This window comes from Blennius ocellaris (assembly GCF_963422515.1).
Source record: "Blennius ocellaris genome assembly, chromosome: 10".
Taxonomy (NCBI): Eukaryota; Metazoa; Chordata; class Actinopteri; order Blenniiformes; family Blenniidae; genus Blennius; species Blennius ocellaris.
In genome coordinates, this window is record NC_137659.1 from 3,399,981 (window position 1) to 3,413,486 (window position 13,506).

The 13,506-nt window shown below is 44.3% G+C and overlaps 2 protein-coding genes across 2 annotated transcripts; one reads left to right on the forward strand and one right to left on the reverse strand.

The window, feature by feature from the left end:
• Nucleotides 1-1,800: 1,800 nt before the first annotated feature.
• igfbp3 (insulin-like growth factor binding protein 3) lies at nucleotides 1,801-8,416 on the forward strand (the record flags this gene model as incomplete). The annotated part of the gene is made up of 4 exons (XM_080503984.1): nucleotides 1,801-2,173; nucleotides 4,822-5,078; nucleotides 6,539-6,658; nucleotides 8,285-8,416. 4 exons carry the CDS (start codon nucleotides 1,801-1,803, stop codon nucleotides 8,408-8,410), a joined length of 876 nt encoding a protein of 291 aa, XP_080360110.1. The 3' UTR covers nucleotides 8,411-8,416.
• Nucleotides 8,417-10,280: 1,864 nt separating this feature from the next.
• On the reverse strand, nucleotides 10,281-12,262 carry LOC308135762 (insulin-like growth factor-binding protein 1; the record flags this gene model as incomplete). Its single annotated transcript, XM_080503868.1, has 4 exons — nucleotides 10,281-10,406; nucleotides 10,492-10,620; nucleotides 11,365-11,507; nucleotides 11,929-12,262. The coding sequence occupies 4 exons, from the start codon at nucleotides 12,260-12,262 to the stop codon at nucleotides 10,281-10,283; spliced, it is 732 nt and encodes a 243-aa protein (XP_080359994.1).
• Nucleotides 12,263-13,506: the final 1,244 nt, after the last annotated feature.

Here is a 13,506-nt window from a genome sequence, read left to right on the forward strand (position 1 = left end):
CATTGCACTGAGCTGCATTGGAGAGCCAGATCTTTGGCTCACTGTCGGAGCCGTATCAAATGTGTCCGGATCGTCCTAACGGGGTGGAAAAACGGTGGGATTAGGGCGAGCCGGGCGGCCGCAGTGGGCCAGTAATATCCCGTCCACATTCTTCACACTCCGGCTTTATTGAGTGGCGGCTCGGCGGGACGACATTCCTCCGGTACGCGACTCTCCCTCTGCCCTCTGCTATGCTGAGTATGCGCAGGTGGCTGAGGGAGCCCCCATTTATTTTCCCCCTGCATATGAAACAAATGTTTGGCATTCCTGAGAGCGGGCGCTCCGCTGCAGAGCGGCCTGTTCGCGGGCGGCTCCGCGCCAGCTACACATTTCACATTCACATCCCAGGAAGGTGAAAAAACACACAGGAACATAGTCTGTGCGAGTGCGTTCGCTTGTCTGGAGTGAAAAAAAATGTAATAATTACTGAGGAATTTTTTCTCAATTTACTTGAAGAAAAATAAAATAAAAAAAACCCAAAATGATGATGGGGAAGACAGCAGCTCTGAAACTGTTTCCAGGAAGCATAAAAGCAACAAGCTGAGACTTTAGTCACTTTAACCGAGTTATTGTAACCAGTTACCATCTATTGCAGCACCGGTGAATGTCATATGAAACAAGGGTTTGGTGAAATAGTAACCACGGTAATCTGACATTTCTCAACGGCTGTGAATGAGTTTGGGAACCAAGCTTAGTAATTCAATACCAACAAGAAATTAGTTTCAGCTGCTGAAGTTACATTTGTTATGTTAGCATTAGCAGTTGCTGGAGCTAAAGGTTACTATTTCACCAAACCCCTGTCTCATCTTACTGTCAGTCCGTCTGAAAATAACATGAAAAATGTACCAGTAATGTGTTGGTAACTGATTACTATCTTTAAGTGGGTTATGTGGTTACAGTTACTGAAAATTCATTGGTATTTCTTGCTTTTTGAGCACACAAACAGTTGTGAAGGTAATACATATAATACATTTGAATGCATACAATGGCTTACAAAAGTTTGTGTGTTTTAAAAGAAGAATAAGAACGATTCGTCACAATAATGATTCGGCACTCAAAGACTCCGTACAATTATATACTTACAATACTTGTGAAAATCAAATGTGACTGGGATCAATTTACCCATGCTGCACTTCTTTATTTATTCATGAACTTTTGAAATCATCACTACACACAATTATAGTTATAAACTCCCAAATTAAGCATATATAGGTCATAATATATGACTTTTAAATATAGGCTCAAGCACAATAACATGATCAGAGCGCTTACACACAAACACACCACTGTGACATTTTATCTGCACACATTTAATGTGCATAAAAACACAACAAACCAAGTAAAGCTGATTAAGTTCAGGAGTTAGTGATAAATTGTGAAGTTTGGATCATGTCTTAATTCCGGACTCTTCTGATCTTTGGCGCCCCCTCTTGACGGCCGTGTGCATTGCAGACGCTTTAACTTCAACCTGATGTTTTGACTTGTTTTAAATGATAATGTTAATAATTATATGTGCTTCCCTCACTTTTTAATAATGGCTTTTTATTAATAGGGACTCTCTTGATGTGCCAGCTGTGATAAAAAGGGAATAAAAGTGTGCGTCTGCAGTTTGTGGAGGTCTGCAGCGGCGTGCTGGAGGCCATGCGGCGCACACACGGCGCGCTCCCCGGGGGTGTGCCTTCACTCCCCGGGGTCTATATATGGGGATGCCGCGTCCCTCCGCGCGCTGCCTCCGCTCTTACCTGCTCCTCACATGACAACATGGACTCGTGCTTCCGCGCACTCTGCGTGACTTTCGTTCTGGCGTCGTGCGGCCGGAGGTCAGGTGCGGCCGGGCCGGTGATCCGCTGCGAGCCGTGCGACCCGGGCGCCCGGCTCCTGTGCAAGCCGCTCCCGCAGGACTGCGCGGAGAAGGTGCGGGAGCCCGGCTGCGGCTGCTGCCTGACGTGCGCGCTCCGCCCCGGGCAGCCGTGCGGCGTGTACACCGGGAGGTGCGGGGCCGGGCTGAGCTGCCAGCAGCGGCCGGGGGAGGAGAAGCCGCTGCAGGCGCTGCTGGAGGGCCGCGGGGTCTGCGGGCCGGCGGCCGGCAGGAGGCCGGCCGGGAGAGCCGCGGCGCCCGCCAATGAACTGCCAGGTAACCGGGGCGAGCACCGGAGCGCTCACAGGCACTGTAACGGAGTACAAATACTCACATTACTGGAAGTAACGTGGACTTTTATGAGTGTTTTTTTTTTTTTCAAATGAGGAGCTTTTCATACGTTATTACAATATTGTAATATAGTTCATTACTTTTGAAAAGTAATATCTTAAATACAGTACTGTAAATACCCTCCCCCCCAAATGTAGCCTTTCAATACTTCAGTACAATTTACACTATGTCATCTATTTCAGTACTTTTCAAATAATAAAAGTTTGGAAGTACTGTGTAATTTACTCAAATAAGGAACTTTACTCATACTTTAGTACAATTTATACCATGTAATCAACTTCACTACTTTGAAAGTCAGAAAGTTTAGCAGTAAGAATTTACAAATAAACACTTTTATGACTGTTTTTCATAAATATAACTTTAGCCATTCTTTAGTACAATGTATATCATGTAATATACTTAATTACTTTTGAAATCATAATGACATAAAGTAACTAATTACAAGTAACTTCAGTTTTACAACTACTTTGAGGTTGTTGTTTTTTCCAAATGCAACTTTTAAATACTTTAGTACACTTAATGCCTTGTAATCTATTTCAGTACTTTTCAAATCATAAAGTTTGGAAGTAACTGATTACAATCACTTACACTACTGGAAGTAACAAGTACTGTTCTGTTTTTTTTTTTAACTCATGCTTAGGCACAATTTACTTGATGTAATCTACTTCATTTATTTTGAAATCTTAATTGTGGGATGTAAGTATACAGTACTGTAGCTTTGAACTGAAACATGTAACTTTCCTCATACTTAAGTAAAATTTACATGATATGACTTCAGTAGTTTTAAAATCACAGTAACTCATACTAGTTTGTTCACATGTGGAACTTTACCCATACTCTAGTATAAGTTAGACCATGTAATCTACTTTGTTACTTTTTCAATGAAAAGTCGGAAGTAACTAATTACTCACAATACATCAACTAACTTGTACTTTTATAGGTGTTCTTTATATAAGGAACTTTACTCATAACTAATTACAGTTTACACAATGTAATCATACAATATGGAAGTAACTAATTACAAATACTCCCACAACTGTAACTAACATGTACTTTTATGAGCATTTTTCTTAAATTATCGAGCTTTAGTCATACTTGAGTACCATTTACATCATGTGATCTACATCATTACTTTTTGAAGTCATACAGTTCGGAAGTAACTAATTACAAATACTCCCATCACTGTAACGAACAGAACTTTTATGAATCAGTTTTTAAAACACTGTACTCATACTTAAATGTGACTTACAAATACTGTACTGTAACTACTTTATACTTTTATTAGTATCTTTTTCAAGTGTTTGACTTAATCCATACTCATCAGCAAATTATACCGTGTAGTTTACTTCATTACTTTGGATTCATAACTGTAGTTTTATCTAACTTTACTCAAATACAATACACACCACTTAATTTATTTGAATACTTTTGAAGTCAAGACTAGTAGAAGTAACTAATTACAAATAGTCACACTACTTAAACTAAAATGTAGTTGTTGAGTATATTTTTTTTCCTCAAAAATGTAACTTTACCCATACTTAACTGCAATCATGTCATATGTGGTAGTAACGAATTACAAATACTCAAATTCTTGGTAGTAATGTCCACTTTTACGAGTGTTTTGTCCCAAACGTGTAGTTTCAACAACATTCATGTTCAGTTTACTCGATCTCCTTAATTGCTTTTGTATTTGTGGGGTGTGAGAGTAACTGATTACAAATACTCTCATTAATGGTATTTTTGTCATAGAAATCAGATGTTTAGAGACTGCTTCTGAACAACCAGAACCAATTGTTCTCTATCCGTCATTTGACCTTGCTGACACTTGCCTTCACGTCAGGGTTTCAGTCCCTGTTGTCACGGCAACGGCGTTTCCTGTAACCACGTCATCCACGTGACACAGCGTTTTAAGTAACACGAAAACGGGTTCCAGACTGGAGAAATTTTAAAACTGCACTTGGGCTTTGACGTGTGGACGGGCGAAACGTACATTTGCTGAAAATGATGATGTCATCGCCTCGCGTCCTGACCCTCCCCGCGTCGTCACTTAACGGGCGGGGTGAGAGGACGTGACGGAGGGCACAATGCATTCTGGGTCGAACCAGAAGAAGCAGACACAGAAAGAAAAAGTTATAAAATATCTCGCGGGCAGGCAAAGTAGTGACGACGAAGTAGAGAAGAAGGTGTTCGTTAATCAGAAAAAAATCTGAAAAATTAATTGTCATCGCTATATAAGAACGAAACTTTGTCGGTGCAAACAAACTTCTTCAAGCAGCAGATAAATAAGAAGAAGATTACATTTGTATAAAAATAGTGTCAAACAAATAAAAGCTGACGACTGAAGACTATATGTCGCCATTGTTTGTGGCTACCCATTAGCCACGAGCTAATGAGCCTAGCCAGCACGGGCTAAAGCGGCGAGACTTCCGTGTTTCTTCTTTACTACCCCTCTAGTCGGTGTTCGTTTCGGGCGGCAGCGCCCCCAAATGGGCAGCTGTGAACGGCCCCCCCAGAGTAGACCATGACCGGGATGAATTCATCTTCCAATAATCTGTCCTGTGTTCTGCCTTTAGTGGAGAACACCGAGACTCTGGAGGAGGAGGATGAGCGAAACTCCACCGGCTTCGGCCTTCAGACCCCGTCCAGCACCCACAGACCCGCCGGACCCCTCAGGCTCCCGCCTCTCCCCTTCTTCCCCTCCGTCAAGTCCGACATCCTCCGCCGGGACCATCAGAAGAGGACCCAGACCTTCAAGATGGAGGACCTCCCGGGACCGCTCATCATGGACCAGCAAAACTTCTCTCTGGAGACCAAGCAGGAGCCCGAGTATGTAAGTACCGAAAAAACGATATTTTTTTCCGTCCTCGGTAGGACGGCAGGAATGTTTTTCCCCTCTTCCTCTGTGTTTTGGTGTTTTCCTCCGCCTGCGGGTGATGAAATGCTTTGGGTCGCGGCGCTGACGGTTGGCAGGGATCGCGAAGCAGGAGAATGGCACGGCAGACGAGTGGGTACCGTGGCCCTGTGGCTGACCCGGGTCAGGCGGTTGTTTAGCCACAAGGCGTCCGCGTGCCGGGCGCACCGGGAGCCAGGGAGTGATGGATTGGCCGGCGTGAGCGCCTGTTGGGAAGCCCTGCTGCTATTTTCATCGTCTCTTTGGCCAGAGAAGTGAGCACGCTCTCGTAATGGGCTTCGACTGGCTGCTCTGATTAGTGAGTGGAGAAGTTGGACTGGAAGACGAACCTTTTTTGGTTCCTTTAGACCCCCACCGCACCCCCCCACCACCACCACCACCCCCGACCCCCTTTGTGTAATATGTCAGAGTTTTAAGCGGCTTTCGCGAAACTTTCAAGTCGGGACGAATTAATTTCTCGCCTCTTTTCATATCGCAAGCACCATTGTTGAGGCGTTACAGCCGAGCTGAGCGGCGAGGCGGCTTAGGCAAATTATGTCCTCGTGAAAACATTAAGGATAAGCTCGTACCACTGAATAAAAATGCTTTTTTTTTTTTTTTAATGCATCCATGTAACTTAATTTTATTTCCTAGAGAACCTAGGATGCCTGCAGAGCAAGTTTCTATGTCGGAAAACACATGAAGTGAAGTGGTTGGCACTGTCACCTCACAGGAAGATTTTGCATGTTCTTCCAGTGTTTCCTCCAGTTTCCTCCCGCAATCTCTCGCTTTCTTTTCTTTTTGCCTCATGTAGGTTTGGTAACCCAAACGAGGTGTATCCTAAACTACCGGTAGAGCGTTAAAAAACTAGCTGTTAGCATTCCAAATTATAGTTCAATTTGTGCAGCATCTTGCTTCTGTGCTGTTTTTTTTCCCTCAACTCCACTATTTGGAATTCCTCCTTCAAAATAACGTCACTTCCTGAGGAAAAAAAAAAAAAAAAGCAGGTTGTAATTTTACTTATCAAAACTGTGTGGATGCCTTCAGTGAAGCTGTTCTGGTACCAGTTAGTTTTGAGTATAAAAGAATACATTAGTCCCAATTTCATTCACAAAAATGGCTGATTTGGACATATGAGTGTGAAGAACTGTGAAAATGCTGTGAAGACGTCCAGCAGATTCTGCACTTTTATCATGCAAAACATGCAAAATTCATCTGGCGGATTTCATGGGACGTCCGAGGCAAAGTTTGATTTAACCAAAAGAAGCCATTCAGTTTCATCACCGTCTTTAATTTTTTACTTGCATTTTGCTTTCTCCACCCAGGTGTCCAGAGATGCACAACAATGAAATCGATAGAGTTTTCACTGTGTAACGTCTCGGGTGTTGAATGTTTTGCAGGGTCCCTGCCGGAGGGAGATGGAGAGCATCCTCAGCAGCCTCAAGATCACCAACATCCTCAACCCCAGAGGTTTCCGCATCCCCAACTGTGACAAGAAGGGCTTCTATAAGAAAAAACAGGTACGAGGCTGCGGATAATCACCGCCTGCTGAAGTGTGCTTTTATAGGAATCGGAACACAAAGTTAGCCTTTTTCTTTACGTTCATAAAGCTTAAACTTTGCGCCACGGTGGCTCCTTGGCTCTCCTGCAGCCCAATTACACATTTCTTTCTGTCCTCCTGCGCTCATCGGTAGTTATTAGAGCCTCATCACTGCGCCGCCACACCAGTGAGGTAGACCCCGAGCCGCTGGCTTCTTGCAACACGGAACCGCAAAAGGGGCCAAACCCCAGTGGGGGCCGACGGCCGGGACGAGGGCCGCTTTAACGGGAACCCTCCCAGGGAGACAGACGTCAAGGTGGCCGCCGGCACCCCATGCGCTCGCCCCATAATTGCTGGACTTTTTTTTTTTTTTTTTTTTTTTTTTGAGTAGGCAAGACACAGAAATAGAGCTGCAGCCATCCCCGCACTCACGTGGTTCCTCTTCACCCACGATCGGGTTGTAATAAATGAGCGGTTCTGACGCATTCATATGGAGGCACTTAAGGCTCCCGCGCCACTGCATCAGCGAGGCATTATTACATAGCAGCGCCTCCTGCTTAATGGAAGTTTTTCTCCTTGACCTGCAATCATCTCATAACCAGCCTCGCAACGCCAGGCTCATTGTCTTTGTTTATGCAGAGCGCGCCCGGCGTACCACGCGGAGCCCTCAGGCGCTCAAGGAGAGGCAGACGCACGCTCGAAGTTGCAATTTCGCAATATTTTAAAACCAAACTGCAGCTATTAGCAGTAAATGCCCGGAATGAGTCGGTGCATTAAGAAAATGTTGGTTACTTTAATAGTGTTCTTATCTTACCGCAGCTCATATTAAAAAAAAAAAAAAAAATGTATTTTTTTAAAATGCATGTGTTTTTATAACTGATTCACTAAGTTTCTCATAAATATTGAGCAAAAAAGTAGGACGTGTCCCCTCCCTGATCATCTCCAGCTCCGTCCGGGGAGCTGCAGCACAGTGGCCTCAGCCCTTTTGAAAAACCAATGGCTGCATGTTTTACTGGAGTGGAGGTTGACCTTTAGTAAAATTGGCAGTAAAATAACAGCCCTTGGGTAGCTCCACAGACTCTGTAAGTCATTTGTAGTACCCATAATTTGGAGCTGTGGGGTATAATCAGCAACAGATGATTCGTACTGGCCACCGGCTTCTGAAAATAGATCCCGCTTCACAGTTGTTCACAAACGGGACTTAAGCAAATATTTTACCAGGTTTCTGTTTACCTTAAAGCTCCCCTATGTGTGTGTGTGCGTGTGTGTGCGTGTGTGTGTGTGCGTGTGTGTGTGTGTGTGTGTGTGTGTGTGTGTGTGTGTGTGTGTGTGTGTGTGTGTGTGTGTGTGTGTGTGTGTGTGTGTGTGTGTGTGTGTGTGTGTGTGTGTGTGCAACAGGAGGTAGACCATAAAAAGCAGCTCAAAATACCACAGCACGCTGGATAGCCAAGGCTGCGTCGACTCAGCACAATCTGCCCATTAATGCCTCTTAACTCTGCTGTTCTACTTCATTGACTAAAGTGGCTCGTTACCCATAATGCAGCATATTCAAACTGGGGTCTGCGCCTCTCTCTCTCTCTCTCTCTCTCTATCCCTTCAATTTCAGTGCCGTCCGTCCAAAGGCAGAAAGCGAGGCTTCTGTTGGTGTGTGGACAAATACGGTCAGCCTTTGCCAGGCTTCGATGGGAAGGAGCGAGGAGACGCCCAGTACTACAACTCCGACGGCCAATAGGAGGAGAGCGGGGCGGCGAGGGCGGGAGGGAGCCAACGAGGAGCATTGTAAACAAATGGAGACACTGAGTATATTGGAAGAGAGGTCAAGAGATGGCTCGACCGATATATGGATGTTTTGCTCTTTCTGTCTGTTGCCTGTGGGAACTTTTTGATGTTTTTTACAGAGGCGGAGCAAAAAAGGGGAACAGAAGACTTTTTTTTTTTTTTTTTTAAGTAGAAAGCGTGCACATTTTGTACTTTTTGTTCCTGGGATGAAGCTGTTTTTTTGTTGTTGTTTTTTTTGTCTCTGACTCAATACGCACAGCTCCAGGGAAGACGAAGCAGAGGCCTTTCTTCTTTTTTTGTTCTTCCCCTGACTGTAAAACGCAGTGACCACAACGCTCTTCATTTACGCACAATTTAAAAACACATACATCCACACACACACACACACACACACACAAAAAAAAACCGGCATACGTGTTACATGCTTGTAAATCACCACCTGTATGCTCCGTTTGCTCGTATGTTCCATTATGTGTGGTCACGAAAGCATTGCAAGTGCCTTTTTTATTTTAAAGAACATCTTTTTTATACGAATTCCCCCGGCCGCTCTCCCGCTCCCCGGCGGGCTGGAGGCGGCGGTTGCGACTCACAGTGCATACGATGGGACATTTCTATTCACACTGTGGTTTCTTACTGTTTTGTTGTCACCTTGCATAAGCTGAACATTTGAGGTATCTCTCCTCTCTGTGTAGCCAGTGATATTTTTTGCAGCACTTGTCTGGGTTTAATGCTGTTTGCATGTACAATGCAACCCTCAGAGGTCTATTTTTAATTAATAAAGGCAGTTTAAAATAATGTGGGAGTCGTTTTTTTTTTTGTTCCATCTATTATAAGCACGTTAAAAATCAAAGATAGATGTTTTGGTTGATTAACATTTTATTGAAGATGTACATTCACAGATTTAGAATATATATATATATATATATATATATATATACACACAACTCAAATAAAATAGGAATAGCAGCATTTCTGGTTTTCACTGCATGGCCTCCACGGCAAACAAAAACATAGACACATGAGTGAAAAAAACAACAACGTAATAAATACTAGAAGCGCTCAAACACAAATGCTAATCAAAGTCCCTTTTAAGTGAGAGAGAACGGTGTATCTGAGAGGAACCCTCAGAAATCCTCCGCTCACCATATAGGCCTGCAGAGACTAGCAGAGGTAGACAAAATGCTGAATAACCCGTCCCTAACCTCACAGCGGCTCGGATGAGCCCTGATATGTTTGTGCTCGGCCGCCGCCACCGCCGCCGCGCACATACTTGCGGCACTCGAAGCATTTCCCTCCTCAAAATACCCATTGAGGAAACGCCAATGGAGATACATTCAGGTTGGATGAATGAGCGGCTGTGTTGTTTCGTGCCAAGTGTAAGCTCCACTTTTGAATGAATCTTAGAAAGAAAAAAAAAAAAGAAGAAAAAAAAAAAAAGATTCTGAAGACTCCAAAATGGGGCTTGGCAGAGTTGTGGACTGGTGGGGTTTTTTTTTTTTTTTGAGCAATGGAGTTATTTAGTCAGAAACACAAACAGAGTCGCCCTATTTACAACTGAAAAAAAAAAAACCCAAACACGCAGGCAAACATATAAAACATCTAAAAATGACAAATGGTTAATCACAGTGAGAATATACAAGACGTGAATAAATAAACCATGATACATACATCATGTAAATAAAAAGAGAAGAAAGTTCCCTCTGTGGAATAACATCCTGTGATTCTGAGAGTAGGTTTACATTCATGTTGAGTCACATAAAAGGAAAGAAAAAAAAAAAAAAAAGGCCACGTGTGTGAAGCGTGTTTGCGAGGTAGTCCGTCTTCTAGTGAGTGACTTCCTGATGACACTCTGAGTCACCGACCAGGTCGCTGGACCCCGGGAGCTTCTTCCCGTTCCAGGAGGAGACGCACCAGCAGCGAGCGGGCGGTCCCACCAGAGATGACTCACACTGAAACAAACAAGAGCACCCCGTAATTTAAGCGTGGATCCCGTAACAGGATGTGGATGGGCGTTTTCATCCGATGGATTCCTACCTGCTTGGCCTTGTAGAAGCCGTGCTTGTCGCAGTTGGGGAGGTAGAAGGTCGTGAACTTGTCTCCGAGTTTCTGCTGCGAGCTGGCGATCATGTCCAGCGCTGAGTGCAGCTCGGTGTGACAGGGACCCTGAGCAGAGACCAACGCAGGTGAGAACAGGTTCACCACAATGTCACTGTCCCATCCCTTCACATCATCTCATCTCTCCTGAAAAAGCCACAATGCCTTGCGCACAAGGACTCCACCTTGTGGACACAGTGCCAAATTACCTCCATTTAATCATCTTTAAGAGGAGACAAGAAGGAGACATTTCTGTCAAACAATTCCTTTCAACCTTTATAAGGCAAGTAACTATTGAATTCCCAAACCTCTTCTTGATACTTTCAAACTCACAGTGAGATGGTGAGTAATTTGACAGAAAATAGAGAAAGCTGTGTCTCACAGGCTTCTAGAGTATTGTAGAGTGTGTCAGACTTCTAGAGTGTGTCAGAGTTCGAGAAGCTTCTGGAGTATGTTACAGTTCTGGAGTGAGTTAGTCTTCCAGACTGTGTCCGAGTTCTAGAATGTGTCAGAGTTCTAGAGTACGTAACAATTCTAGACTGTGTCAGTCTTCTAGAATGTGCCAGAGTTCTAGGAGCTTCTGAAGCATGTAATAATTCCAGATTGTGTGAGAGTTCCATAGTGTTTCAGCATTCTACAATGTGTCAGCGCCCTGAAATGTATCAGGGCTGTAGAATGTGCGACAGTTCAACAATGTAGTATAGTTGTGAAGAATGTCAGAGTTCTCGAGGGTGCTGGTATTCTTGAATACAGCAGAGTTTTAGTGTATCTTAGTACCACAGAGTTCTACAACTCAGGCAGATGTGTTCTCACCTGCTGCACCAGTTTGCTGCGGATGGCGTTGACCTTGGCCTTGATGCTCTCTTGACCTTCGGTAGTGTCCTGCTGGTCAAGAGGAAGGTTCAGACCCAACAGGAAGTGAAGGGAACCTTGATCAGAGACTCCATCGGCTTCTTCTGGCGCAACAAGGGCGAAAAATCAGTTCATTCAGTGGTAGTAATGAATCATCCATTATCAACATTATGAATCTGTTAGATCTATGTATAAACTTTTGTGATGGTAACTTGATCCATGTGAACTTTGTTAAAAGAGAAAACTCAATGAAAATAAGAAATTACTTTTAAATTACTACTGCGGACTAATTAAAATGTGTACTTTGCGTTGAATGAACACTTTTGTCACAAATAATTACTTCTACAGAAATAGAATAGTATTTATCTACTTCAGAACCTGGACTTAAGTCTATTAATGCACCCCTACCCCCTTAACTTAAATAATAAAGCATACTAAATTAAAGAATGTAAAGTAGAAAGTTTTTAAAAAATGCGTAAAAGTAAAAAAAAAAAAAAAAAGCACACTTCTAGCGAGAGGCTGTACCTTGGTCCTGGTCGTCGGTGCAGACCCCCTGGCCCCGGGTCAGCGCGTGCAGCGGCCGGGCCTCCCCGGGCCGGGGGCTGCAGCGGAGGCCCTCCCCGCAGTGCGCCGTGTGCACCCCGCAGGAGGCCCCCTTCTCCAGGGCGCAAGCCATGCAGCAGCCGCAGCCGGGCTCCCGCAGCACCTGGCCGCAGCCCGCGGGCACCGCGGGACAGTCGCTGGGCTGCGTGCAGGGCGCACAGCGGATGGGCTCCGGTCCGACCACCGGGGACGAGCGCACCGACACCAGCGCGGCCGCGAGCACCGCAAAACTCAGCTTCTCACGCAATCCGAGCATCTCCGGCATAAAAAAAACAAACAAACAAACAAAATCTGTGCAGAACTACTCAGTAGCGGCTGTTTTCTCCTTTTCAAAGGGATTTCTCCGAAGTGGCGCTATTTGTACTTGGCTGCGGCCCCCCGGGGGGGTTAATGATTGACTCACCCGAGCGCAGAAATAAAATATTTTGGACGCGACCCCGTTTGACGTGCGTAGGATCCAGGTTCACGAGGTCCGTCCGTCAATATTGACGCTGGGACATAAAGTGATGGTACTTCAAAAACAAGCCAGTGTCACCCTTTGATGTGTTGGAAAAAAAACAAAAAGCGATCCGATCGCTTTTATTTGAACCGATCCTCTATAAACTATGAAGCAAAAATGATCCAAATGAGAGTGTGAGATTTTTGAGGCTGCGTGTCAAAACGCAGCTCCTGTGGTGATAAACATTTATCCTGCCTCAACAATGTTTTCAGTCTCTTCTTATCTGGCAGACAGATAAACAGGATCATTCCCCTCTTCACCATTGCATAACCTCTACATTATGGATTTCTCTGCTGGGATCACAACATGTTTGTCAGAAAGAAAGAAAGAAAGAAAGAAGGTAGTAAAGAGCTTGTTTTTCCTTGGTGTAGTATTTTTCCTGACTATCTATGGCAAATGCCAAATAGCACCACTTGCTAAAGCTGTGATATAATCATCAGAAACACTCAAACACTGTGGAGTGTGTGTGCTGTTTAGTAAGATTTGTCACTGGAATCCAACCATTTCAAAACTAATCCTGCAAAAACAAAACAATTCAACTAAGAAATGAAATGGATTTCTCTCATAAAGCACCTTATTTCTACCACTTGAACACTTCTTAATTCACTTTGCACTGCAAGACGCTCAAAGTGTCCATTGGGAGCAGTTTGGGGTTCAGGGTCCTGCTCAAGGACACTTCAACATATAGGCAGGGGGGAATTGGGAACCGAGCCTACTTTGGGTGAAAATTAATGCTGAGTAACGCTTTTATACTAAAGATGGGAGAGTCGTTAGAGCCGAGAGTGCAGTGGAGGAGGTGCAGACAAAAGAAAGCAGAATATAACGATTTATTGATTGTTCACATCAATTGAAACTTTTCGTTTTACCACTAACTTTTAGAAAAGTAGGCCAACAAAGGCTGACGTCTTGCTTTTCTTTCGGCGCGCTCCTCTGTCATGTGGTATCTAGGCCGCGTCCGCCGACTTTGCTCTACATTCGACGAGATTATTGCCCAACAAAGT